Here is a 24,758-nt window from a genome sequence, read left to right as displayed (position 1 = left end):
CCCTACCCCACGTTTAATGTTTTCACATCATATTTTAACACCTTTTTGTTTTGTGTATCCCTTAACTGCTTATTATGGATATAGATGGTATTACTACTTTTGTCTTTTTAACCATTCTATTACTGTATAAAGTGGTTGATCTTCTACCATTACTGTATATTTGCCTTTACCAATGAGATATTTTCCTTTTGTAATTTTTATATGTCTAGTTATGGTCTTCTTCTTTCCTTTAAAGAAGACGCTAACATTTCTTGTAAGGCCAGTTTAGTGGTGCTGAACTCTTTTAGCTTTTACTTGTCTATAAAACACTTTTATCTCTCTTTCAAATCTGAATGATAGCCTCGCCAGGTAGAGTATTCTTGGTTGTAGGTTTTTTTTCCCTTCATCACTTTGAATATACTGTGCCATTTCCTTTGGCCTGCAAATTCTGCTGAAGAGTCAGCTTTTGTCTTATGGAGTTCTCTTATATCTAATTAGTAGCTTTTCTCTTGCTGCTTTTAAGAGTCTCTCTTTATCTTTAATTTTTGCCATTTTAATTATAATGTGCTTTGGTGTAGATTTCTTTGGGTTCATCTTGTTTGGGACTCTCATTATGTAATGGATGTGGACGTGGATGTCTGTTTCTTTTCCCAGTTCAGGGAACTTTCCATCTATTATTTCTTCAGATATGGTCTTTGCACCTTCTTCTCTCTTTTCTCCTCCTAAGACCCCTATAATGCAAATGTTATTCTGTTGATGTTGTCACAGAGGTCTCTTAAACTACCGTCATTTTTCAAATTCTTTTTCTGTTCGACTTGGGTGATTTTTACTACTCTGTATTCCAGTTCACTGATCTGTTCATCTGTATTATCTAATCTACTGTTGATTCCTTCTAGTGCTTTTTTTTTTTTTTCAGTTAGTGTATTCTTCAGCTCTGTTTGGTTCTTCTTTACATTTTCTAACTCTGTGAAACTTCTCATTGTGTTCATCCATTCTTCTCTTGAGTTTGGTGAGCTTTTTTTGATCATTTCCTTGAACTCTGTATCAGGTAAATTGCTTATCTCCTCTTCCTTTAGTTCTTTTTTCTGAATTTTTGTCTTGCTCCTTCATTTGGAACTTATTCCTCTGTCTCCTCATGTTTCCTAATTCTCTGTATGTATTTCTATGTATTAGGTAGATCAGTTGTGTTTCCCAGTCTTGGAGAAGTGGCCTTATGTAGGAGACATTCTGTGGGGCCAGAAGCACACTCCCCTGTGGTCACCAGAGCTATATGCTTATGGGTTCCCTTTATGTGAGCTGCATGAACCCTTCTGTTATGGCAGAGCTGACTAATGTGGACATGCTGGTAGGCAGAACTGGCCTCTGACTGCTGGCCCACTGGTGGGTGGGGCTGAATCCTGGTGCCGCTGGTCGTGTAGCCTGAGGGGTCCTGGGACTGGTGCAGTCAAACTGGTGGGTGGGGCAGAGTCTTGATATGGCTAGTTACAGGGACTAAGGGAGCCAGGGCTGGTGCTGGCCTGCTGGTGGGTGGGGCCGGATCTAAGTGTGGCTTGATGTGGGGTCTAGGGGGTCCTAAGGCTGGTGCTGGTGCTAATAGGCTAGAAGGAGGAGTTCCAAATGGTATTCACCAGCACCAGTACCCTTGTTATAGAATGAACTCCCCAAAATGTCAGCCATCAGTTTTTATGTCCGTATGGGGAGTCCCACTTTCCTTCTCCAGGATGTTCTCCAAGATTAGCAAGTGGGTCTGACCCAGGCTCCTTTCAAATGACTGTCTTTGTGCTGGGACTCAGAGAATGTGAGGTTTTGTACATACCCTTCAAGTGCAGAGTCTCTGTTTCCTACCGCCCTCTGACTCTCCTTTATACAAGCCCCACTGGCTTTCAAAGCCAAACACTCTGGGATTTCATCTTCCAACTGAAGGACCCCAGACTGGAGAGCCTAGATGGGGCTTGGACCCTTCACTACTTGGGGAGAACCTTTGCAGTTGCAGTTATCTTCCCATTTCTGGGTTGCATACCTAGTGTTGTAGATCTTGACTATACCGCGTGTCCACCCTTCCTACCTGTTCTTGTAGTTCCTACTTTCATTGTTAGTTGTGGAAAATCTTTTCTGCTAGTCTGCAGGTCGTTGTCATCAATAGTTGCTCTGTAAATAGTTGTAATTTTGGTGTGCCTGAAGGAGGAGGTAAGCTAAGGGTCTTCCTACTCAGCCATCTTGGCCACACCTCTTCTCAGCAACTTTCAAGTATACAATACAGTAGTATTAACTATAGTCATCAGGCTGTACATTAGATCCTCAGAGCTTATTCATCTTATAACTGAAAATTTGTACTCAATGTTTATTCTAAATCTACATCAGAAGGAAAAATAAAACACAACCCTGATATTTGTAATATATAGTAGTTTTGCCTTTCTGATTGGTTGGTATAGACAGGTTAGGATTTAATGAATGTAAAAAAGTAGAAATCCCTCTAAAATTCTTTAAGATTTATTTTAGCATCATAAGCTATTCACCTATAAATGTTCACTTAGATTAAATAATTCATCACTGACATTCTTTCTAGGTTAACATTCCAGACATAATGTGACTCTCCCCTCCTAAGATGTTGAGTAGATACTGAGCTTTACATTACCAATATGCTTACAAGTAAGAAATTAGTTCCTCTAATTATGTATTCATGAACATTGAGAATGCAAATAAACTATACAACCAAAGAGATATTGAGACTATGAAATCTATTGAGAGGAAGGCAACACAATAAAACATTGGCAACAAAAACCAGCCCTGTTGTCATTAATTGTGGTTATATAGCAAATTTTTGTACAGTGTTTAGGAATTTAGCATTTGGATTCAAATAGAGAGTGTTTAATCTCATGCCCACTAGATAACATGAGATCAGGAGGAGTCTTAGCAAGTAAGAACCAGATATTTCAAGCACTTGTCAACTTTGCCAAGGGAAAAGCTTATATCATCACCTTAAGTATTTCATCCTATCCCATTTTGTGATTAATGTTAGTTCCTCAAAGTAAATATATAAAATATACACATACAGACAGCTCCAGATATATTGTGCCTCAATTTTTTTTTCATGAGGCTTCTTTTGTTCATCGCCAGTAACCCTCATTCTGCTCCTTGGCATACCAAATCCCTTAGTTTGGTGTCTCAATCAAGACTGTTGCCTGAATGTGTCATTCATTTAGTAAACACTTACTAACTGCCTACAGGTGCAATCAGAAATACTGTGATAATCGTCCTCAGGAGCTTACAGTATACTGAGGGGAAACAAGGCAGTAGAAGAGAGTAAGATAATAATTTGTAATAAATTACCTTATAGAGATCTTTTAAAAAATTGGAAAATGAGAGGAACACTCTATTCAGGGTGGAGTGGGATTAGGGCTATCAGGGAAATCTTCCCAGAAGATTGCCAACTTAAATCCTAAAGTAAGAGTAGGGATTAGATAAATGATAGGGGAAGGACCCAGAAAGAAGAACATATAATTTGATTTAACAAGATTTTTATTTATTTATTCAGTGTCCAAACATTCTATTAAACAGCTTTACTATGATAGCTTCCCACTGTAATGGAAGCTGAAGTTTATGCCTTATTTCCATAATTCTCTTTCACCAAAATTCATTGGTAAGTATAGAATAAAAAGAAGCAAAGGAATGAGAAAAAAATCAAAGAGATTAGGTAGAACAAAAGATATCCCTCTAAGTCAGTGGCTTTTAATGGAAGAGAGCAAAATTTTGCCACCCAGGGGACATTTGGCAACATCCCAGGGGACAATTTTTGACTATCACAAGTTTGGGATGAATGCTAATGGCATCTAGTGGGTAGAAGACAGGGATATTGCTAAACATAGTGCAATACCAGGACAGCCCCTGCAACAAAATAAATGATTATCTAGTCCAAAATGTCAATAATGTAGAGGCTGCTCTAGAGTACTAAATTTTTTTGTGTCTGGGTTACAATACCTTGTAGCAATTTTTTTTTATTTTTAGGTTTCTAACTATAACCTTGGAAAGGAATCTTTAACAGTTTTGGCTAGAAAAATGCTTATACTGCAGTGCATGGACTTCTGTGGCATGTTATTACCTTATCAACTTCACCCTGTTCCGAGTCCCCAAGATTTGCCAGCTAAGAAATTAATCCTCAAATTTATTCTAAGGTTGGTTATATGTGGAGGTACTGACCTTCTATACTAAGTATGTGTGCTCCGTTTCTTTCTCTTTCCCTCCCTCCCTGTCTCTCTCTTTCCCTCTGTCTCTCTGTCTCTCTGTCTCTTACACATACGCATACACACACATTGGTGGAAAGTTGGCAAAATATTAATTTAAAATGACATTGAAGGAAGAGACTAAAGAGACATAATTAAATGTAATGTGGTATCTTGGATTAGATCCTGGAACACAAAAAGAACATTAGTTAAAAAAAAAAAAATGGGGCTTCCCTGGTGGCGCAGTGGTTGAGAATCTGCCTGCCAATGCAGGGGACACGGGTTCGAGCCCTGGTCTGGGAAGATCCCACATGCCGCGGAACAACTAGGCCCGTGAGCCACAACTACTGGGCCTGCGCATCTGGAGCCTGTGCTCCGCAACAAGAGAGGCTGTGATAGTGAGAGGCCCGCGCACCGCAATGAAGAGTGGCCCCCACTTGCCGCAACTAGAGAAAGCCCTCGCACAGAAACGAAGACCCAACGCAGCCATAAATAAATAAATAAATAAATAAATACAATTTAAAAAAAAAAATGATGAAATGCAAATAAAGTCTGGAGTTTAGTTAATCGTAATATACCAATGATACTTTCTTAGTTTTGATAAATAAATTATGGTTATGCAATATATTAACATTAGAAGGAACTGGGTAAAATGTACATGGGGAGTTTCTGTATGATTTCTACATCTCTTCTGTAATCTAAAATTATTCCAAAATAAAAATTGTATTTATAATAAATGGCACTGAAGAGGAGAATAAAATAAATAAATTGATAAGGGATTTTCCTTGTGAAAGCAATTTTTTAAATAACGTTTTTCAATTAGAACCATTAAAAGTTTGTTGCAATCTTGTAATTGAAATAGTTTGCAATTATGTTTTCAAACTGTTTCATTGAAATCTATTGGTTTTAATTTTGTATAAAAATAAATATGTGGCTCAGACATTATAAGTCGGAGTCCAGAAATAGCTTATGGGTTTTTTTGTCTATTATATGTCGATATATTTTAAAGAATTTGACAACATTTGAAAAAATGAAGATTTCACATAAACTTCCCTTGAAAAGTTAGAACTAGAAATCTTGACCCAAGTTCAGATGTGTCTAAACATTTTTCAGTAGAGGTCTCCTCCTTTATTAAGGGCATTGCTTTCCAGATGGCCACATACACCCTTCTTTTTATACACCACCCCCAACCCAGTTACCAGGTGATCAACTGTATGCCTTTGAGCATGTGATATCTAATTTTGACATTTATATTTCACTCCTCGAAATGAAATAAATATGGGCTTTTTGTATTTTTACTAATTTAAATTTTTTGAGAGATTTAATTAAGCTGATTCACCTGTCAACACATCAAGCTATAGAAATTATTTCCTAGAGTTCCACTTATGAGACCTTTAACCTGTTTCTGGTGCTCAAAATTTTAAAGTTTCATCCAACTTGTTTCATTATAGCACACAAAGGATAGATTAATTTTCCTTTTCTATCCAATGTCTACATAATTTAGGACCAATTTATTGGTCCTCTTTTTTTTTCTAATGGTAGCTTTGTGCCAAGGCTTCTGTACTTTATATATATATAAAATATTTTTAAATATAATTTTTAGAACTTTGGCTTGGATTAATATAATAATGCCATCCTACCTGCCAATTTCCTAGGAATAGGAATGAGTTGTGTAAACACAACAAGTGATCTTGGCAGTTGACGTTCTATAGAATCTTATATTTTGTTCCTTGAAATAATTAATAATTATTTTAAAAATATAATTATTTTGCATAGAGAAATATAGTCTCCTGTATATCATTGTTTCTCATATCCTGGGATTCACTGACTCAATTCCCAGAAGTAGTCTCCTAGTCCTTTTTTTTTTTTTTCTCTCTCTCTTTTTTTTTTTTTTTTTTTTTTTTAATTCCTTTATAAAGATCTTGGATGCCACTTTAGAGGAACATTCTACTTGTTGTTGAGCAGTAAAAAGCTTCTCATGAAACCCCATTATTTTGGGAAATGGTTGCCTGTTACATGGTTTTCATACAACCAGGGATTTAAGCCTATTGGTATGAATAAAAAGATTGAGGGGCAAAAGATAGTAAGCCTAAAACAAAGTGGTTTAAAAAAATTTTTTTTTTAATTTATTTTTTGGCTGCGTTGGGTCTTCATTGCTGTGCGTGGGCTTTCTCTAGTTGTGGAGAATGGGGGGCTACTCTTCATTGCGGTGCACAGGCTTCTCACTGCAGTGGCTTCTCTTGTTGCGGAGCACAGGCTCTAGGCACACGGGCTTCAGTAGTTGTGGCGCACGGGCTTAGTTGCTCTGCAGCATGTGGGATCTTCCCAGACCAGGGCTCGAAACAGCGTGCCCTGCATTGGCAGGCAGATTCTTAACCACTGAGCCACCAGGGAAGTCCTGCTACTTTAAAAATTGCTTAGCAGCACCACAAAGAGCTAAAATCTAGCCACAGTAACTCCTAACAATTCATGAAAGCATATTTTTAGGATTCAAAGAAAATATTAGAACTTGGTTTGGTTGTAGGATATATTTGAAAGAAATAAATTATTTAATTTTTTAAAACTGTGCTATATAATCCAAATTCTTTTTTACATGTTTTGTCCTTCTTTGCTGTGCCTTAAGCCATCTTGTATTAATGAGTCTTTTAAGGGGAAGTGCTTCATGATCTGACTCCTCTTGCTATAGTAAGTCTCCCAAATATATACTCTCAAGGGCACCCTGTACTTTTCCTTTGTAACATTTTTTAAGATTATTTAGTTAATCTTATAGTTGATCTTTCATGTTTGTCTCTATCCCAATAATGTGAGGTGTGTGGGGAGGCAGGGCCTGGTTTATGACTATATGATCACCAATTCTCATCCTGTTGAGTGATTCGTAGTTCTTTTATAAATAGTATTGGTTGTGTGAATGACTGAGTAAATTAATGAGTGAGTAAATAAATATGTTGTGACCCTGCATTAAAACTAAATAGAGCAAAATAATAAAACAAAACAAAACAACAACAAAAAAAACTTAAGTATATGGGGGAAAAAAGTACATGACTTGACTTTTTCATTCTTGTCTCCAGGTATCTAGTTTTTACTTTCTTAAATCCATTCTGCATTTGGCACCTGGACTGATCACATTAAAAATATAGACACAGTTAAGTAAAATGATGTTCTGTACCCGCAAACTATCCCTTTAATTTTGACCAAATATGAATAATCCAGCAACTGCCATAGACTATCATCTATGGCCCTCCTTGAATAGGCATTTACCTCTCCGTCTCCATCTAAAGAATCTCCCCAGCTCCAAACAATCTTAGATTTTCTGTGAATTACATAGTTTTCTTATACACAATATGTTATTTAGTGCCCCTTTTCCCTCGGCCTGGAAGCCCATCCTGAATTTCTGTTCTAAGTTCGTGTGTCGTAACTTTTCAAGATTCAACTCTGACATTATCTCAAGGATGCCTTCTTTAAACTCCCAGGTTGCAAAAATGCCCACTTTTTATGCTCCTATAACACCTGCTTACCTTTATCTAGCACTTATTACACATTATTAAAATAACCTCTTTGTATCTAACTCCTCCTTAAGACTTCAAATCTGTTAAAGAAAGGATCCTATCTTATTCATTTTTGCATGGAAAAATTCTAAGTCAATGTTTTGTGTTGAATAAATATCTTCCATAAAATAATTGTAACAAATCATGACCAAATATTCATTTGACCTTTCGCTAGGTTGAAAGATTGTCACAAATTACAAGTGATATCCAATGTCCCTGAGACATTTCTTTGATGAATTGCCTCTTTTTCTTGCAGTTTAATTGAAACGTTTAAATTGTAAATATTGGCCTTTTTTATTTCTTATATTTAGGTATATTTCACTTTATTTAATTATTCATCAATTAAAATTTCTTAAAAGTTTTTTGAGCGTTTACTATGTGTTATAAACTAAACCAACTTCATGTCACTTAGAAATAAAAGAAATAGTTGCTGACATAAAGGAACATAATTGCTTGTAGGTAAACAAAAAGATAGAGTGTTAAAGCTCTAATACAAATAAGGATATGGGAGAATGAATTTTAGCTAGCAGGTTAAGAGCTAAAAAAGAATATTTGAGATGAAGAAAATAGCATGTGAAAAGCTATGGAAGTAACTTAAAGCATGGTGCATTTTAAAATTACAAATTGTCAAATGAAGTTCCCTGCCTTTTTAGATGTAGATCAGATAGATAGTCTAACCTCTGATTTCAAAGGAGGTCTAAACATTTCTCCAAAGAAGACATACAGATGGCCAAGAGGCACATGAAAAGATGGTTAACGTCGCTAATTATTAGAGAAATGCAAATCAAAACTACGATGAGATGTCACCTCACACCAGTCAGAACGGCCATCATCAAAAAGTCTACAAACAATAAATGCTGGAGAGGGTGTGCAGAAAAGGGAACCCTCTTACACTGTTGGTGGGAATGTAAATTGGTGCAGCCACTGTGGAGAACAGTATGGAGGTTCCTTAAAAAACTAAAAATAGAGCTACCATATGATCCTGCAATCCCATTCCTGGGCATATATCCAGACAAAAACATGGTTTGAAAGGATACATGCACCCCAATGTTCATCATAACACTGTTTACAATAGCAAGACATGGAAGCAACCTAAATGTCCATAGACTGATGAATGGATAAAGAAGAAGTGGTACATATATACAATGGAATATTACTCGGCCATTAAAAAGAATGAAATGATGCCATTTGCAGCAACATGGATGGACCTGGAGATTATCATACTGAGTGAAGTAAGTCAGGCAGAGAAAGACAAATATATGATATCACTTGTATGTGGAATCTAAAAAAAAATTATACAAATGAACTTATATACAAAACAGAAACAGACTCACAGACTTAGGGAACGAACTTATGGTTACCAGGGGAAGGGTTGGGGAGGGATAGATTGGGAGTTTGGGATTGACACGTACACACTGCTATATTTAAAATAGATAACCAACAAGGACCTACTATATAGCACAGGAAATGCTGTTCAATATTCTGTACTAACCTAAATGGGAAAAGAATTTGAAAAATAATAGATACTTTTATATATATAACTGAATCACTTTGCTGTACACCTGAAACTAACACAACATTGTTAATCAATGATACTCCAATATAAAATAAATATTAAAAAAATAAAGGAGGTCTAAACTCTTCTAAAAGATTTTAGTGAATTTCTTGCTTATAACTGGAAACAATGTCTAATGGTTAATTTTGTCTTTAAGTTTCTGATTTCTGGATTATTTCTGTTCTACATAAATTCAAGTAGACATTGTCCCCAATTTTATCTAAACAGACAAACAAATACAATTTTTAAATATGCAGGTGATAACTAGGTGATAACTTGCTTGATTAATCTTCTGGATAATTTAGGAAAAGGAGGGCAGTCTACATCAAAAGTAGGCAAACAACTTGAAATTCAATATTACATACACTTATCTGTTAAATTCTTTGTCCAACCAGTTGCTGAAGTGTTTTTTCCTCTGACTTCTTCACTACACACCATCCTCCTACGCATATCATCTTATTCCTTACTCTTCTACTTCCCATTTCTTTTCCATCCTCTTCCCTTACCGGATGGCCTTAAGAACACTATAGTTTCCATGTATGTTGTGCATGATAATTCATCTCATTCTATCCTACCACCTAATTTGTTTCTCCCACTGACAAACCTAGATTAAGTTGGATTTTCTTTTATTTTCATCATAAAGCATGATAAAACATTAATTCATGTAAATCATTTCTATTACTGACTTGATGCTATATGTGCTCTCATCCTAATACCAATGGGATGTTTCAGTGAAACAAAGCACAAGGAGAGGCTGTATTATATGTAAACATGACCTTCATGACTAGATTAAATTACTCACAACTAAGAACTAGGAAAAGAAAAAAAAAATTGCTTACTTTTTTTGCGTTGGAAATCTATATGTTTATTTCTCATTTTTAATAGGAATTTCATTTGCTGGGTTTTAATCAAATTTATCTGATCCTATGCAGTCTGCCTCTTGCTAATTTGAATTCTGTCCCTTTCATAGCATGCCCTCTGTTTTCCAGTTCTCTGCTTTGGGTTCATTTCATTATTATTTCACAATTATATGCTTCCTTTCAGCGAAGACATGGATTAGACTTTCATTCTTATGCAGATGACACTAAGATGTATTTGAAGATTAGTCCTAATTGTTACTCTACTTCTGACATTTTATCAGCTTCTCATGAAGACATAGAGACTAAGATGTCCAATTAAATGTTATTAAACTGAACTACTTTTTGGTAGTTCCAGACACTGATTTAAATAGGTTTTATCATTCACTTTCAGGAGTTTGTGTGTGTGTGTGTGTGTGTGTGTGTGTGTGTGTTTCATGACCAACAGTCAACAATATGAGAATTCTAATTGATTTGAAGAACTGTTTCTATACCTGTTTGTCTGAAGTTTAATAACAGGTCTTAGTTTAATAATTCAACATTTTTTCAGGTAGCTGAAATTATATACTATATTAAATAATTATTAAACAAGTAAAATAAGAACAAAATGAAATTCTGACATATTGAAAGCATTATAACCATATTTCAAGGCATTACTTAAATCTACTTTTCTGGGTTTAAGACTGTTATAGAGGAAACTCCAATGTAGAATTTCACTTCATAATAAAAATAACTCTGTGTGAAACTTTCCAAACTATTAGCAGTTTCCTTCCCAGAAAACAAAAAAAATGCAAGAGAAAGATAAATTGTTTTTGAACGTAGTCCTTCAAGACATATGCCAAATATCGTGCGGAATGAGTAGAATTTTGACACTTAAGTCATATATCTGTACCTTATTTAATGCAGTTTATTTTCTGTGTGAAAACTCCACAGTTCCTATTTATGTCCATTAAGAAAGCAGACACTAGTTCTGGTGGTATTCTTCTCATTTGTCCTGTTTTCCTTTGTCCACTTTGATAATAAATTTCTACCTTATTCATTGTTTACAGCAAATCTTTTCTGATCCCAGTTAAAAATTAATTCCCCAAACCTTTTCATTTTCAAAGCATTTTTTCTTCATTAGGTTGCTAATAACTTCGTTAAAATTTTTACTTTAATTTATAAAATATTTTTCACAACTTTAAAAATATTTATTTTTTGTTTGAACTAATATAGCTTTTGTATCTCCTATAACTTGTCTAAGAAATTTTTAAATATCTTGAGCCATTTTATTTTCTCAGTCATTTTTTATCAGTAGATTATTTTATATTCAACACATATACATCTGCCAACATGGGGTGTTTTTTTTTTTCCTTAGAATGTCCCTAAAGCATTTTCATTCAACCATCTCTAATAGTAATGATCACATATTAATTTTAAAAGATGTCTCAAAAAGTGTTACATGGAAATGAATACCTTGTTATTGTTGTACAAGTTCACCCTCAATTTTTTTATAATGTTTATTCTTTATAAGGATTCTATAAAAGCCACAGGAGAAAGACTCCTAAATTACTACATAAGGGGGGACAAAACATAGAAATAAAACAATTATTTTTCTATGTCACTTCATATGAGTAGTCTTTCCTGATCTGTTATCTACTTCCATAGCCTTTCTTGATCTATTACTTCCATGGCCTCTCTTAAATCCAACTTTATCTACTAGTTTAGTATTTCTCTTCTCTTCTAGACTGTAAACTCCATGAGGGCAGAGACCTTGACTGTCTTCTTTACCTTTCAGCGTCTAGCACAGTGTGTCAAACAGAATAATGCACTCATTTAATGTTTTTGGAATACATGAATTTGCAGAATAAGTATTGTACAGCATTTAACTTTCACAAATAAATTAAAATATATCATCTAAAATTAGTATGTAGAATTTATCAGAAAAATTACATTGAAATGTGAAAGTTAATTTTTATTTTCAGTGAACAATTTGATGATTACATTCACTGAACAAAAGTTCTTAACTGTTAGATCATATTTGTTTCTAGATCTGGAACATATTTGATCAGTAAATAATAAAAATATCAATTTTGCTTTGTGGTATTAATAATGTATTGCTATAATATCAGTTTAAATTTTATGTGTATATCAGCTTATAATATAAGCTTAATATCAGTTTATATCATGACATATAAAGTTTTAGGTGCTAGATTCTTACTGAAGTTTACAAAACTATAATAAGTCTGATTCCCTCAAACAACCACCATTGAATATTTCTTATTTATAACATATAATTTGCTTGCTTCACTATCTTGGAATCCAAAATAAATTTACATTTTTAAAATTGTTATTAAATGACTGGACATACTATCACCACTCTATTTTTCCTCTCCTGGGTCTTAGTCCCAGGAGACAGTCTTTTGGAGAGAAAATAAATAATTAAAATCAATCCAACAAAATCCCCACTTTCTGCTTTAATCAAATGTCATAATAAAAATACACGCTAACAACCTTGTTGCAAAGTATAGATAGTAAGGATAGAGTTCAATTACCACTGGTGGTGTTTGGGCAAAGACAGATTAGAAAGAAATTGTGAGTAACGCTTGCCCTAGTTTACCTCTGTGAGATCAGGGCTAGTTCCCTTTCATGTCTGGGAGGTAACCATACCATGTCTCTCCATATTCAAGTCCCATTGAATACTAGAAGTTGTCCATCATTAAGTACCAACACTTATTCAGTTTCAGTCATTTTATGTTTTTCCCTAGCAATATTTATTGTTGTACCTAGCAGGGCCCTATCAGAAACCCTAGCACAAATAAGCTTTTTGTTGGTACATCTCCCATAGTCTAAGCCATTCTGGTTTGGTGAAGCTCACAATTTTGGGCTATTCATACTTACTCATTGTTATATACATTCATTGTCATACCTTATTAGAACGTCTAATTTTCCAAGTTACAAGTTAGAGTTTCTAGGAGCAATAGAAACTCTACTAAGTTAAAATTAATGTCACCTGCTTTGTCTGTCACCTCTTGTGTAGCATAAGAAATATAGTTTATTCTGTGGCCAATGTCAAGTTATTCTCAGAAATGATCTAATACTATAAGTCTCATCCCTGAATAATAAGAAAAGAGATCACTGTGGATATTGAAAGATAGAAATGGAAATACTTCTGCTAGGGTAAGATCACAATGTTAATTCACAGGTGAAAGAAAAGGGAAATGTTACAAATACATCAGATTTCAAATTAATTTTTTTTTACTAAAAAGTCCATAATTTTCCATGTTTCATACATCATCAAACCATTCTAATAACAATAAAGCTATGTCTCTGAGATTGGACAACAACATAACTTCCAGGCTCTACTAACCTCATTGCACCTATTGGGAGAAACCATTAAGAGCACAGAGATAACTGCATAATATAGTGTAAGGTCATTGTATGCCTGTCAGAGAGAATGGGTGATATAGTGTAACTGTCTAAGTTTACAGGTAAAAGAATGAGATTCAGATGGTTTGGATTTGCTCAAGTGTGAACACAAAGTAAGTTGAAGATGCAGGGATAGTAAAGATACACAAACTACAAAGCCATTTGGACTTCATCCTAATGACTCCGTTAAAGTCATAGGCTATCGTGCCCCTCATAACAAAGAATTGTTACTTGCTAGAAATCTTCCAACATACCTAAGACACAGCCTTAGGGCAGGAGACAATAGAGATTAATTGTTCACAGAGCTGTTAGTGAATCCTAGGTGGATGACAATATCCACAAAAGGGTGGTGGCCTAAATTGCCACTACATGCAAAGGAGGTGGGGGGAAGAAAGATAGAAACCAGAAACAAAATCAAATCTTTGTTGTGACTCTCATTATTTTAATCATGGTCTCATTCATTCATTCCTGTATTTAGTGAGTATCTACTATGGGCCACACGCTGTTCTAGGCACTGGAGACACCATGGTGAACAAAACCTAGTCCTTGCTCTCATGTAGCTGTCATTCTAATAAGGAAAAGAGACAGTAAACAATGGTATATATGTGTGTGTGTACACATGTATGCATGTGTATATACTTTGTGTAAATATGTATATCTCTGTGTATGTAGTGTATGAAGGTGATACTTAAAAATCTAAAGTTTAGATAGGTTAGTCATATAGATTAGTCAGAATAGACTATTTATTAAGAACTGTTTGAGGAGAAACCTATACAAAGTGAAAAAAAAAGCAAGTACTAACGTCTTAAGTGGAAACATTCTCACTGTGTTTAAGGAATTGCAAGTAAGTGAGTGGAAGGAGCTTTAAGGAATTTTCAAATCCTGAGAATATGTTGGAACAGGATCACAATAGTCCCTCAATATTATTAAAAATTCATGAAGATTCTGGAATAAGAGAGTGAAAGAGATACTTCAGGGTTCAGTAGACCCAGAGACCACTATAGACCGGACCCAGCTGGTATATTCCATGCAAAAAGAATATTTAACCTGAGAATTGTATCTTTCTTATTTAACCAAAAAATAAAATTTTTGCTTCTCTTACTTGAGTAGTTCAAACATTATATCCAGCATAAATCTAAATGCCTGGAGGTTACAGTTGAACCAAAACATATTTCATTGTATTTAACCTTTTTCTTAGGTGTTTCTCAAAGCATAGTTAACTCTATGTGCTTGACCTGAGGAAAAAATAGGACTATGGTATATTGATAGAGAGGTTAAGGATGAATTTTGTTTGTTTGTTTTCTGCTACTATACTTACATCATTTTCTTGAAAGGGCATAATCCTCTTAACAGTAGCTCACAGTGTCTCCTTATATATAGGCTCATTTTACTTCGAAAACAAGACTAGAAAAGGATAAATTAGCTATTCTTCTCTACCTTTTAAAAAATATAGGTGGAACACGAATAAAACATACAGAATATTGTAAAATAACTATGTTAGAGGCACTAAGAGTTAAAATAATCATAGATATAAAGACTATATAAAAATTAGCTAATTTGTATCAATTCATTTTAAACTACTGAAATCAGGATGTTAACATCTTTGTGACAAGCCTTCCCATCCAGAACACAACCTGTCTTTTCACTTACACAGGTTTTATTTCATTTCCTTCAGAATTTTTTTTATGGTTCTCTTTATAGAAGTCTTGTACCTTTCTTGCCATATATGTTTTTCAAAATTACACATTTACTTTGTTGCTTGTGTGAATTGGATCTTTCCATTTGAATTGCCGATCATTATTGTTATAAAAGAAAACTTTAAATTTTCATATGCGTGTTTTCTTCAAAGCCAGTTTACATGACTCTTAAATATAACATAGTATAAATTGTAGACAAATTATTAGCTCTCTTGAGTTTAGGTAGGCAAATTGCATATTGTAAGAAAAAAAAATGATACCTTTTTATTTTGTAATCCTTTCCAAATTTTTCCTACTTTATTGCATTACCTAGAACTTCTGAGATAATGTTGAATGCTTTCACAGATTTTGAGCATCCATATTTTGTTCTAATCTTTAATGGCAAAAGTTTTCACATTTTATTATATAGTCTAATACTTCTTTTAATTTCATACATTCATTGTTACATTTAGAAAGTTTTCTCCTTTTTCTACTATTTCTGTGTTTCTAAAACTTAAATCAGGAATTTCTGCTTTATTTATCAAACATTTAATAAGCATCTACTGTAATCACATTTATCTTTCTCCTTTGTGTTATTAATGCTACATTGAAGAAGAAAATTTGTATCAAAATAATGTATGAGTTCAATATAATTTAATAAGACTACCAATCTTTTTTAAACTTCACAAACTGACATACCAAAAGTTCATGGAAAAGTAGATATTCAAGAATAACAAAGAAAATAATGAAATTGAACAGTGACGAGATTTGCAATGTCTATATTAGAAGTGATTAAACAGTATGGTATTTCAGAGAAATAATCATAGATAAGTGAATCAATACACAAAATACCAGTTCAGATCCATGTATGGATTTCTGAGAGAAAGGGGGAGTGGAGCATAACATAACATAATACATATGGCATTTTAAATTGGTGGGGAGTAAAACAGAGTTTACTATAAATGCTACTGGGAAAACAGATATCCATATATTGGAAAATATAATTATCTACCCTACTTCACACCATACAAAAATAATTTCCAGATAAATGAAAAGTTTAAATATAACATAAAATTTGAAAGTATGAGAATTAAACATTAGATGGTGTTTTCAACCTTTTCAACTTTTGAAAACCTAGATTTGAAGAAACCTTTCCTAACCAAGACATAAAACACAGCTACCCTAGAGGAAAATACTGATATTTACATGTACTTTTAAAAAAGTTTTCAGATAAAATTAAAAGCAAAGTTTACAAATTAAAAAAAAAAGGGAAAGTAATTACAACATGCATAAAAAATGGTTAATACTGATAATATATAGGAAACTTCTGTAAAACCATGAGAAAAGGACAATTGAAACTAGAAAAAGTGTACATGAACTGAAAAATCAGAGCAAAAGAAATAGAAATAACAGTAAAAACTACTGCTAAACCATACTAATAATGTAGAGAATTGGAAATCAAAATGTTATTAACATATTTAATGTAATGACAAAAACACAAATAGATAACACTATTATTTTGGTGAGAATGTGGAGACCTATTCTTCTTTATACCATTTTTGAGAGTATACTGAAAAAAAGTGTGGAGTAATTTACACATATTTATCCAATTTTTAAATCCTCACATATCGTAGCTAAGTAAGCTTTTGAAGAATTCATTCTGCCATGATAGCACAAATATAAAGAACACGTATTAGCACAAGTATAAAGATATAGGTACCAAGATCTCCATTCCTGGATTGTTTTATAGCTGAAAAAATTAAAACAAACTTTCACTAGCATGTGCTGTATAACAAGCAACCACAAAATCTTAGTGGCTTACAAGATAATTTTTCCTTTCAGTTATATTGTATGTTGGTTGCTATGGATCAGCTGTTGCAAATCTGCTCAAATGGCTGGTCTTCTCATTCCCCAACCCAGGATTAAGGAAACCCCAAATTACCATGTGCTATTCTCATAGTTGAAGGCTGTCAAAAATTTCCAATGCATCCATAAGCTACTGTTGGGACTGTGAAATCTATTAAATAAATCTGCATATGCTGACCTAGAACAGTATTCATGATACATGAGGGGAAAATAAGTTTCAGAGGAATATGTATAGAATTAGCTGAGTTTCTTAAAACACTCAAACACACAAAAAGCCAAGAATTTTGTAAAAACATGTACACCTACAAAAAGAAAATATTTGCAGAAATACAACCTTACTTGTTAAGTGGTTACTCTTTGGTTTGGACAGAAGCAGTCAGGAAGACCAGCATATTTATGGGTGATTCTTACTTGTCATTTTATGAGTGCTTTTTTTCTTTATTTTTATGTGAAAAGAAAATCATTTTCAAAAAAGACAATTTCCCAGTCTGAAACATATATTTTTTTTAAACATCTTTATTGAAGTATAATTGCTTTACAATGGTGTGTTAGTTTCTGCTCTATAACAAAGTGAATCAGTTATACATATACATATGTTCCCATATCTCTTCCCTCTTGCATCTCCCTCCCTCCCACCCTCCCTATCCCACCCCTCTAGGTGGTCACAAAGCACCGAGCTGATCTCCCTGTGCTATGCGGTTGCTTCCCACTAGCTATCTATTTTACATTTGGTAGTGTACATATGTCCATGACACTCTCTAACCCTGTCACATCTCACCCCTCCCCCTCCCCATATCCTCAAGTCCATTCTCTAGTAGGTCTGTGTCTTTTTTCCCATCTTGCCACTAGGTTCTTCATGGCCTTTTTTTTTTTTTTCCTTAGATTCCATATATATGTGTTAGCATACTGTATTTGTTTTTCTCTTTCTGACTTACTTCACTCTGTATGACAGACTTTAACTCCATCCACATCATTACAAATACCTCCATTTCATTTCTTTTTATGGCTGAGTAATATTCCATTGTATATATGTGCCACATCTTCTTTATCCGTTCATCCGATGATGGACACTTAGGTTGCTTCCATGTCCTGGCTATTGTAAATAGAGCTGCAATGAACATTGTGGTACATGACTCTTTTTGAATTATGGTTTTCCCAGGGTATATGCCCAGTAGTGGGATTGCTGGGTCGTATGGTAGTTCTATTTGTAGTTTTTTAAGGAACCTCCATACTGTTCTCCATAGTGGCTGTATCAATTTACATTCCCACCAACAGTGCAAGAGGGTTCCCTTTTCTCCACACCCTCTCCAGCATTTATTGTTTGTAGATTTTTGGATGATGGCCATTCTGAGCAGTGTGAGATGATATCTCATTGTAGTTTTGATTTGCATTTCTCTAATGATTAATGATGTTGAGCATTCTTTCATGTGTCTGTTGGCCATCTGTATATCTTCTTTGGAGAAATGTCTATTTAGGTCTTCTGCCCATTTTTGGATTGGGTTGTTTGTTTTTTTGTTATTGAGCTGCATGAGCTGCTTGTAAATCTTGGAGATTAATCCTTTGTCAGTTGCTTCATTTGCAAATATTTTCTCCCATTCTGAGGGTTGTCTTTTGGTCTTGTTTATGGTTTCCTTTTCTGTGCAAAAGCTTTTAAGTTTCATTAGGTCCCATCTGTTTATTTGTGTTTTTATTTCCATTTCTCTAGGAGCTGGGTCAAAAAGGATCTAGCTGTGATTTATGTCATAGAGTGTTCTGCCTATGTTTTCCTCTAAGAGTTTGATAGTGTCTGGCCTTACACTTAGGTCTTTAATCCATTTTGAGTTTATTTTTGTGTATGGTGTCAGGGAGTGTTCTAATTTCATTCTTTTACATGTAGCTGTCCAGTTTTCCCAGCACCACTTATTGAAGAGGCTGTCTTTTCTCCACTGTATATGCTTGCCTCCTTTATCAAAGATAAGGTGACCATATGTGCGTGGGTTTATCTCTGGGCTTTCTATCCTGTTCCATTAATCTATATTTCTGTTTTTGTGCCAGTACCAAACTGTCTTGATTACTGTAGCTTTGTAATATAGTCTGAAGTCAGGGAGCCTGATTCCTCCAGCTCCATTTTTCGTTCTCAAGATTGCTTTGGCTATTCAGGGTCTTTTGTGTTTCCATACAAATTGTGAAATTTTTTGTTCTAGTTCTGTGAAAAATGCCAGTGGTAGTTTGATAGGGATTGCATTGAATCTGTAGATTGCTTTGGGTAGTAGAGTCATTTTCACAATGTTGGTTCTTCCAATCCAAGAACATGGTATATCTCTACATCTATTTGTATCATCTTTAATTCTTGCTACACACAAACATGCACAAGTGATGATTATGTGAGGTGATGGAGGTGTTAATTAAATCATCATGTTGTTCACCTTAAACTTACACAATGTTATATGCCAACTATATCTCAATAAAACTGTAAAAAAGAAACCAAATGTTAAATATTTAGAAATTTTGTGAGGCCTTGACAAAGCTTTGGTAGCCTAAAATCAGCCAAGGTATTTATACTATGGAAATTGGAATTTGAAAAAAAATAAAATAAAAGTGAACAAGAGAGAAGAAAATGGAGTAATGAACATGGAAGACTTACAAGAAGTGGGGTAGTAAATGAAAAAGGGAAGATTGGTAATTGATGTTGAAGGAAGAAAAATACCATTTGTTAATTTTTCCTTATTATAAAATAACAGTTTTAGTGTTTAAAATATAGAAGTCAGACACAAACAAGAGAAAATTAAAAGTAACCAATAAATCACCACAAAGTTGTCTAGAATAGATTCATGCTAAAATATGAGCTAAAGGGGAAAAAAAACTAGCTAAAAAATACTAACATACTAGAGAGACACACATTTCATGATAAAAAGATAAGACTTGAAGTTGGAAGACCTGAGCTCGAATCTTGACTATGCTATTTACTAGCTGAGTGATCTTGGACAAGTCAAACAAACTTTTGGAACCTCCATAAACTGATCTTTAAAGTGATTATATGTAAAGTTTTATGTGCATATGAAAATCTATATTAAACTGTACATGACTTAAAAATACAATGAATTATTATTGATGGATTGGAAAAAGATGACTTAGGCAGGATTTTAATGGAATGGGGCAAAAAAAATGCATATCAAAAGTAATGCCACCAAGAAACTTTTGTGGTGCTCAAGAAGGAAGTCAAGACAGATACAGTGTGGTCAGAAACTCTTTTGTTAATTAGAAGAGAGAAGGGTTAGAAAACTGAGGAAATATTATAACATGACTTTTGTGGGAATTTCTTAAAATTACTTCAGTGTAGCTCTTTTTGTAATCTGAATGGCCCAATTCAGTTATAAGAACAGAAAAAGTAATTTTAATATTGATGTTTCAGTTATGAGTTTTATGCTATTATGAGTCCTAGTGTACTTAATAAATAGAGAGGAAAACACTATTTAAATTGCTAATCAATCCAAAGATTTGCTTCTTCCTCTTTGTAGAATTTTGTTAACACAATATTGAATAAATATAACCTCTCACTAATTAAACTAACCTATTTACAGTCAGAGGACAATTTATCATGCTTCACACTTTTATTCATAACTAAAACTATTCATAGTTTTCGATTAATGTTTAAAATATGAGCTTGTGAACTTCAGGGTGTAAAAAACACTCATTTCGATGTCACATTAGAATGTCATAATATATATTTCAATGTGGTTATTATTGTGCAATTTTGAATTTAAAGTCTATTTGCAAGTTATTTTATTGCTATGATTTTGCATGTGGCACGCTCACCTTTTAAAATTCAATTTCTCTTTTAGTGAAGACATGTGGCTCTAATCTTCAAGGACCAAGTGGAACCTTTACGTCCCCCAACTTTCCATTCCAGTATGACAGCAATGCACAGTGTGTCTGGGTCATCACAGCGGTGAACACCAATAAGGTAAATGAAAACCATCTCTGGTGAAAAAGCATAACCATAAAGACAAAAACAAAGACATCATGAGGGAAGTGCAGTGAAGAAAATTCATACCTAACGTATGATTTCTGAAATATTTCCTGGTTTACTTATCCATTATATAAAACATAACTTATATGAGAAATATGGAAAAAATGTTAAATACTGCAGTTCTATCCCAACTAACATATAAACGACAACAGATTAAAATTATAAATTAATGTTTTCTGAGACAAACTTTTGAAGGTTGTAGGTATACTTTTTTTTTAAAAGAGGCCATAAATAATGGCTTTTCACTTCATATCTTTCTGCTTGACATATCATTCAGGTATATCATGTTTTTATACATAGCTGCCTTTCCTTTCAGTGTTTCTCTATTGCCACAGATCACATAGCTTTTCTTTATTATAAAAAGTTATTAATGTGCTCTCCACTAATAGAGGATTCATATTATGGGTACTTCTAAAGGTTGCGTTGTCTTTCTATTTGACTAAAAATGAATAATACATCTAAATATGTATATGCCACAGTACTTCAAACAAAATTATAATGCTGAATGAATGAAAGAGCAGCTGAAAAATTAGCAAGTTTTCTGTTTCTGTTCTCTCTAGCCTGCTTCTCCTTGTAAGAATGTATGGCGAGGACCTAAATAGGAAGAGTCAAAATTCCTCTCAGAATATATGATATCTTATCTGAGTTAGATTAAGGAAAGGTTGGTGGTAGAGTCCATAAAACTGCATCAGATTTGTAGTTCAAATACTGATTTAGAATTTACCTACTAACAACTTTGATCAAGCTATTTAACCTCTCTGAAATTCGGTTTCTTTATCTATAAAATGTGAGTAATAAGAGCATGTATTTCAAAGTTATGAGAAGTAAGTGAGGTAATGCATACAGAGTACTTAGCAGAGTTAATAAGTACTTAAAAAACATTAACTCGTTATTAGATACAAAGTATACTATTTTCCAGACTGTTTTGGGTTTTATGTTCATGAAACAATCATAAGAGTAGCAGGGTTGTTTTAAAAATCAACTCAGTGGTCAATTACACTTGCCTTATAGGAGAGGCCTGGTTTACGACTCATAAGAACTAGGTCAGAAGCCTACGCTCCCCTAAACTATCTGTATAAACCTTGGGAAAATTGCTAAATCTAATCCTTCACCTTCACAAAGGAAATAATTTTACTTACCCAACCCGTGTTGTCAATTCAATTCAATTCAGCAAATGTTTATTTATCGAATACTGTCTCTGTGCAAATTATGGGTTGTTAAGGGAAAAAAATCATGAACTACTTGAGAAAAAATAAACTCACATTTATTGAACATTTAGCAACATACCGGGTACCATTCGCAGCACTTTTCATGAATTATTTAATTTTAAGACTTCCCTTAATAGATAAATAATTTTATGCCTACATTTAATAAAGAAGATAAATAATGTGTCTAAGATCACATAGGTGGCAAAGGTCAATGCTGTGTACTTTATAAGATGTGTGCTATTTACAATGACGTATATCACACTAAGACATAAGTATCTTATACTAAGATAAGCATGAAGCAAATTCATTGTAAAGTATGGGAGAAACACATTGTATTAATCTTGTATTGAGATAGAAATCTTTTTTGTGTCATAGCAGTTACCTATAATTGTCAGCAAAATGTGGTAATTATCTCCTGCTCTATAAGATGTCTACTTTGCTAAGCTTAACTCATTTTCATTATTGAATTACCTGAAGTTTCACAGAGGTCATCACATATCTCCTTGCTTTTCTTAACCAATCTACCAGACTTTTATCTATTCTTTCTCTCCCTAAAAAAATCGAATTTATTTTGTAAGGAAGACATAATTACTTTCTTTGATATTTTTATCAAATAGCTGATTGAGGACATTAATTTTTGATCTGTTGGTTTATATCCATTTTAAGGTACCCTGTAAAAATCCAAGCATTTTCAACCATCTCCCACAATTATATTTTACATTGTGGCCCAGTTCACTCACACACACACACACACACACACACACACACAGAGACACACACATACATACATACGTACAATGCTACAAAATAATTTTCCCTTACTACATGAATGCAATTCTCTGTTTTTGATTCTAACTTGTTGTAATCTATTTTTAAACTACTGATCATGCCTCACTAAATCAATTTTATGAGGCACTACAGGTTATAACCATATATTTTGACAAATACTGTTGGAAGATTTGCTTACATAGATTACCATGTCAGAACTCTTTTGGGAAGACAGTTACTGGCATAAACCACAGGCACGGAGCTCTCTTAGTTGGTATAAACCCAAATTAACCAAGATACTTAACCCCTCAATATCTATGATTTTCTTCAAAAATCATTGCTCATGTTTTTATTTATGTTTGATAATTTAAAAACAATCATTGGGGAGGGTTCAAGATGGTGATACTGGAAGATCCTGAACTCAACTCTTCCCACAGATACAACAAATATACAACTACATATGGGATAATTCCCTCTGAAAGGGGACTGAAAACACAACAGAATCTCCACAACAAAGGGTGAAAGGACAGCCACAAAGGGTAAAAGGACAGTTAGGAGAAACAGAGATGCAGTCATGCCAAGGAAAAAAAACACACCCCAGCCACAGGATTCACAGTCTGGAAGGATCACAAGGTATGGATATTTTCCTTGAGAAGCAAGAGATTTGAACTTCACGTCAGGCCATCCAACTCTTAGATCCTTCACAGGAAAGATGAGCCCCTAAAACACATGTCTTTGAAAACCAATGGGTAATACATCCAGGAAAACTGTAGAACTACAGGGAATGGAAAACTCACTCTTAAAGGGGTCACATGCAGACTCAGTCAACCTGAAAACCAGCACAAAATCACCAGATTGAAAAGTGATTTCAATCACTTGAAAAGGTCAAAGGTAAAGGGGACTCCCTTACTGATCTTAAAGTGTCTGCTGGAGAGGCAGGAACCAGTTGAGATGATCCCTGGGGACTAAGACACTGGTGGGAGCCAGTTTTGAAATCTCAGGGTACCTTGCTAATACCATCTCTGGAAAGCACCATTTACGAAATCTCCATCTAACCTGTTACTGCCAGGGGATGTGCCCTACAAAGAGCTCCACCTACTCCTGTGCCTTGGCCAAGCCACAGAACCAGCTGGGATGTGACTCTGCCCAGCGTCCAGCAGCTACCATGACCAGGCCCTACAGCCAGCCATGATAGAGGCCAGCCCTGCCCACCAGCACACTGCAGCAGCAGCTGCAGCCCCTCCACAGCAGGAGGATGCATGCAGTCCACATAGGGAACACCCCTTGAGTGCCTGGCACTTCTGAGCCCTACAGAACATCTCCTACATAAGGTCACACCTCCAAGACTGGGAGAGGTAAGCTGATTTACCTAATACATAGAGACAAATACAGAGAATTAGGCAAAATGAGGAGACAGAGGAATATGTTCCAAGTGAAAGAACAAGACAATGCCTCAGAAAACAAAGTAAAGCAGAGTTAAACAATCTACTTTATAAAGAGTTCAAAGTAATAGTCATAAATATTCTCACTGAACACAGGAGAAGAATGGACAGACACAGTGAGAACTTCAACAAAGAGACAAAATATGAGGAAATACCAAACAGAAGTTATAACTGAACTGAAAAATACACTATAGGGGTTCAAAAAACAAGTTGGATGAGGTAGAA

The 24,758-nt window shown here is 34.3% G+C and overlaps 1 protein-coding gene and 2 long non-coding RNA genes across 4 annotated transcripts in view; 1 reads left to right on the top strand and 2 right to left on the bottom strand.

Moving 5' to 3' along the window:
- Positions 1 to 24,758, top strand: part of CSMD3 (CUB and Sushi multiple domains 3) — a 1,197,521-nt gene that overhangs the window by 516,932 nt on the left and 655,831 nt on the right. For both annotated transcript variants that reach the window (XM_082433293.1, XM_082433292.1), the window contains one exon: positions 20,928 to 21,049. In XM_082433293.1, coding sequence (XP_082289419.1) covers positions 20,928 to 21,049 — 122 coding nt within the window. The remainder of the gene's footprint in view (positions 1 to 20,927; positions 21,050 to 24,758) is intronic.
- The window catches only part of LOC309646713, a 728,077-nt gene that overhangs the window by 305,764 nt on the left and 397,555 nt on the right, over positions 1 to 24,758 (bottom strand). The window lies entirely within an intron of this gene.
- LOC309646718 overlaps positions 14,919 to 24,758 on the bottom strand; it is a 76,940-nt gene continuing 67,100 nt past the window's right edge. The window contains exon 2 of the long non-coding RNA XR_014255558.1: positions 14,919 to 18,241. This is a non-coding gene — a long non-coding RNA (uncharacterized lncRNA). The remainder of the gene's footprint in view (positions 18,242 to 24,758) is intronic.

This window comes from Balaenoptera physalus (assembly GCF_965194825.1).
Source record: "Balaenoptera physalus genome assembly, chromosome: 17".
Taxonomy (NCBI): domain Eukaryota; kingdom Metazoa; phylum Chordata; class Mammalia; order Artiodactyla; family Balaenopteridae; genus Balaenoptera; species Balaenoptera physalus.
This window is presented reverse-complemented; position numbering and strand designations above follow the sequence as displayed.